Source organism: Galeopterus variegatus, unplaced genomic scaffold, assembly GCF_000696425.1.
Source record: "Galeopterus variegatus unplaced genomic scaffold, G_variegatus-3.0.2 Scaffold9491, whole genome shotgun sequence".
In the NCBI taxonomy this organism is placed as follows: domain Eukaryota; kingdom Metazoa; phylum Chordata; class Mammalia; order Dermoptera; family Cynocephalidae; genus Galeopterus; species Galeopterus variegatus.
In genome coordinates this window covers 20664-25419 of record NW_007735602.1, presented here as the reverse complement: position 1 = coordinate 25419, position 4756 = coordinate 20664, and the positions used below count along the sequence as shown (strand labels likewise).

The window sequence follows — 4756 nt, the reverse complement described above, 5'->3', positions numbered from 1 at the left end:
CACTCTTGTAATTCTGTAACCAAAGAAAAGTGTTTTTCCATCGGTCTAGATTTTTAGTGTCAGACTAGTGTTCTTTTATTTTCTTGATCATTTGTCTTGGGCAAATGATTTAGTAGTCTGTACCCATTTTTGCTAGGTGATGATCAAGAAAGTACAAGACTGTAAATGAGTTTACAGATAAAAATGATATCGTTAAAAATACCAGTGTCTTGGGTTCTTAGCTTCAGTCTATGATTAATTCAAAGCCAACTAATTAATGTTAATCTACAACATAGAAATTGTGGAACGCCTGATTTTTATTTTAATGAGAGAATTTTGACAGATAAATTTAACTTTTAAAGCCCCTCCCCTTACCCCTTACTGGCATTTGCTTTCGGTGCTTAGCTTATTGTTGTGAATATATTAAGAATCAAAAGTACCCTTTTTACTGTTATTTTCTTTCACTAAAGAAGTATAATTGACAGTACATATTTACATACAAATCTTTGTCCAATATCTTAAAAAGGATTGTTGGTATACTTTTGTTCAAATTGCTTCTGAAATACTCGACACGCTCCTATTTAAAAATTTATTAATAAAACCTAAATGTGGCAATGAATCCAAAAGACTCATACATAACTTATCAGGTGGGAAGGGAGCATTTTTCCTTAGGTTAATTAAAGCAAAATATTCAAAACATGTATTGAATATCTTTATTCTGAAAGTGTATATTTTATCAGCGGATCTGCATGCCTCTTTCTAATTTTAAGTTAATTTAATGATTACTTACTTAAAGACTACTGCATGCATACCAGGCACTGTGCTAGGTGCTAGGAATATGATTGCCAACAAGATAGATATTCTATTTTTCATTATTGTCGTTAGTAATTACATATGTTTTAACTAAATACTTGTTGCTGTTCACATCTCAAATACAGCTTGATATATTTTATATGAAAACTAATTTCCCCAGTAAATTTGTATTCAGGATTTAAAATATATATGTAAGAATGGCTTTTTAAAGGAGAATGAATTTAACATTTCATATGCAAAAAAATTTCAAGAATTTGTTGCTTTCATTAATAGGTGAAGAAGGAAGTTTTAGCCATGGGTCTGTTATTGATGGAAGATTTGAAGGATTCATCCAGACTCGTGGTGGCACATTTTATGTTGAGCCAGCAGAAAGATACATTAAAGACCGAACTCTACCATTTCACTCTGTCATTTATCATGAAGATGATATTAGTAAGTACTTAAGTTTTACCAAGTAGCTTTTTGCAAAAAGGCACGCAAATTGTTAAAATATGTGGAGACAAATGAAGCCTGAGCTGTTTTCTTTCCTAATCTATTTATTAGGCTAGAAAATAATTTTATAAACAAAGTCTCAATTTAATGAATAATAGGTCCATATAAGGAGGCAATTTCCTTGTAAGTTCATGCCAGTCCTACTTTGTTGATATGATACAACTAATTCTATTTGAACTGAGTCAAACAAGTCTGGTTGAACTGGGAATTCTATGTTCTGGTATCAGCTAGTCTGTTTAATACTAATGCCTTTGTGTGACCTACTGAAGGCAGAAACGTATCATTGTCTTCTTATGTAGATTTCACTGTGGGTATTTGTGTAGTATTTAAGGAATGGTTTAGGTATTTTTGTAATTTCTAAATCCTTTGAATATTTCTTTTTGGAATCTTGAAATAATGACGACCTCAACTTGGTGAGACTCCAGGTTTGTCATGGATTTTGTTCTGTACCATTATATGATGGTAATTTGTTAGGAGAGTTCTTTTTCTGTGTTTTAAGAATAGAAAATGTATTTAGATTTCATCTTTTAATTCTGCCATTATCAGGAATGGTAGATGTAGCTATCCAATCACGAGAATGCATCAGTGGAATAGCACAGATACATTCCTCTAATTCATATGCCTCTTGAATACTCATATATATATATATATTTTACTGTAATTAGACTAATCTCTCGATTTTTGCCTCTTTTGCTAATTTAGCAGCTTCCTCAATACATTCCTCTAATTCATATGCCTCTTGAATACTCATATATATATATATTTTTTACTGTAATTAGACTAATCTCTCGATTTTTGCCTCTTTTGCTAATTTAGCAGCTTCCTCCTGGCTTCATTTTCCTTTCTACAGACAGGAATGTGTTATCAATAATTTTATTTTCACCTGTAGTAATATACTGGAAAGATTTAACCACTTTGACTTTTTGTTTCATCAGCTTTGACAGTTTCTGTATTTCAGTCTGTCCAACTGCTTCTTATCTTTGATGTTGGATTACTATCAAAAATAGCATAATTATTCTAGGTAGGATGGATTTATGATTTTGCTAAATCATAAATTCATTAATGCTACTTGACTGTATTTTCACTCATCCCTACTTGATTCCTTTTTCAATTTCACCTTCTTATATTTCACACTCTTCATTTGAAATATAAAGTGTTAAGCTCCAAGCTACAATCCTTCTTCTTAAGTAGGAATATGAATTCCTTTGTCTTCCTTTCTTTCTGGTGACAGAATTATCATCTGGTTTGTGTTTTGCTTTGTAATTTTCTTAATAATTTAATATTTTTGTAGGTTTACCTCCCCTTTCAAGGGATGTAAGTTGTCCAAATACAGTTTCTGGGTTTTTTGCTCCTCTAATATTCCACGTATCATGTATCTGTGCAGCAGATTCTTCATAAATACCTAATGAAATCTTGGAATATTTTCTAAGAATTTTTTCTCAAGATCAAACAAGACCTTTTGGGGAGGGAAGGCAAGAGAAAGAGTAATTTAAGAAGTTATCTTTTCCTTTTCATCACACAGACCCCCTTTATCTGTAAGGGATACATTTCAAGACCCCCACTGGATACCTGAATCCACGGATAGTACCAAACCCTGTATGTGTTTTNTAAAAAATGAAAACCATTTTAACAAGCATTTATCTCACTCAAATATTCACCTTAAAAGCTTGTATGGGTCTTCTTATGATATCAACATTGCTCAAAGTATTTCTGAATACTTCTTTGAAAATTGTGTTTAAAATCTGTCCCTTGTTTTTTGAATATCCTTTATTATGGCATATTTGCAAGCTTTGAAGTTGAATTCGGGTGTTGGAAACCATCAAATGTAATTTAAAGATGAGTCTGGTGTGTATTATGGGTAATCCTTGAGTATGATTTTATTTTAAAACTAAGATGTGACTCTAAAGTAATGAGATAATAAAGAGTTTTCTTCTACGTCTTGGAAAGCAATCTCTCCTACAAAAAAGAATAATAAAAATATTTAGCCAATTAGCAACGTGGTTTTAATTAGTACATGTCCTTCAAAGAGTCAGTATTTTTATGCATGTGCTTTTCTTAACCAACTATATTTAATCTCCATACAAACTTGGTGAATTATAAAATGATAGTATTTTTCACTTTGCTTTGGCTATCAGGAAGCTCACAGATAAATCCATAACTTGTGTTTAGAGAAATTTCATTACATTTTTTGATAACTTTACCCTGAGTCTCGTTTTCTGGTTTCCTTATTTTTCCCCTTCACTTGTTTTTATCTATTTCTATATTATTGCAGTGTATTTAACCACTTTGACTTTTTGTTTCATCAGCTTTGACAGTTTCTGTATTTCAGTCTGTCCAACTGCTTCTTATCTTTGATGTTGGATTACTATCAAAAATAGCATAATTATTCTAGGTAGGATGGATTTATGATTTTGCTAAATCATAAATTCATTAATGCTACTTGACTGTATTTTCACTGATCCCTACTTGATTCCTTTTTCAATTTCACCTTCTTATATTTCACACTCTTCATTTGAAATATAAAGTGTTAAGCTCCAAGCTACAATCCTTCTTCTTAAGTAGGAATATGAATTCCTTTGTCTTCCTTTCTTTCTGGTGACAGAATTATCATCTGGTTTGTGTTTTGCTTTGTAATTTTCTTAATAATTTAATATTTTTGTAGGTTTACCTCCCCTTTCAAGGGATGTAAGTTGTCCAAATACAGTTTCTGGGTTTTTTGCTCCTCTAATATTCCACGTATCATGTATCTGTGCAGCAGATTCTTCATAAATACCTAATGAAATCTTGGAATATTTTCTAAGAATTTTTTCTCAAGATCAAACAAGACCTTTTGGGGAGGAAAGGCAAGAGAAAGAGTAATTTAAGAAGTTATCTTTTCCTTTTCATCACACAGACCCCCTTTATCTGTAAGGGATATATTTCAAGACCCCCACTGGATACCTGAATCCACGGATAGTACCAAACCCTGTATGTGTTTTTTCCTATACATAAATACCTATGATAAATTTTAATTTATAAATTAGGCACAGTAAGAGATTGACAACAGTAATAATACAATAGAGCAATTGTAACAATGTATTTTCATAAAAGTTATTCCCATATGGTCTCTCCTCTCTCTCTCAAAATATCACTATACTATACTCATGTGGCAGCAGCTTCTTCATGGCCAACGTAGTCTCTCATGTAATTTTTATATTTTTCAGTTCAAACCTATTTCTAAGTCTACGTAACCATTGCTTCCTTGAAGTAAATGGCTTGATGTTACTTGATTCAGGGAATCCCTTGTGAAGTCTTTGTGTGGACTCAATGCTTCTGGTGCAACAAGTTGCTGTCAATCAGAATAGGTTTTTTGGTTATGTCTTCCACCCACAAATTTAATGCCTTTTCTATCTTAACTAAGCACTTATCACACACTGTGGTTATAACTTTTGCAGTTTGAAGTATGATAGCAAAAATAACACAAATTTATTTT

The 4756-nt window shown here is 31.8% G+C and overlaps 1 protein-coding gene across 1 annotated transcript in view; it reads left to right on the top strand.

Moving 5' to 3' along the window:
• LOC103609336 (disintegrin and metalloproteinase domain-containing protein 10-like) overlaps positions 1-1224 on the top strand; it is a gene marked incomplete at its 3' end in the record, with an annotated part of 20507 nt that extends 19283 nt beyond the window's left edge. The window contains exon 4 of the mRNA XM_008593667.1: positions 1066-1224. Within this exon, the coding sequence (XP_008591889.1) occupies positions 1066-1224 (159 nt within the window). The remainder of the gene's footprint in view (positions 1-1065) is intronic.
• Between the last annotated feature and the right edge of the window lie 3532 nt (positions 1225-4756).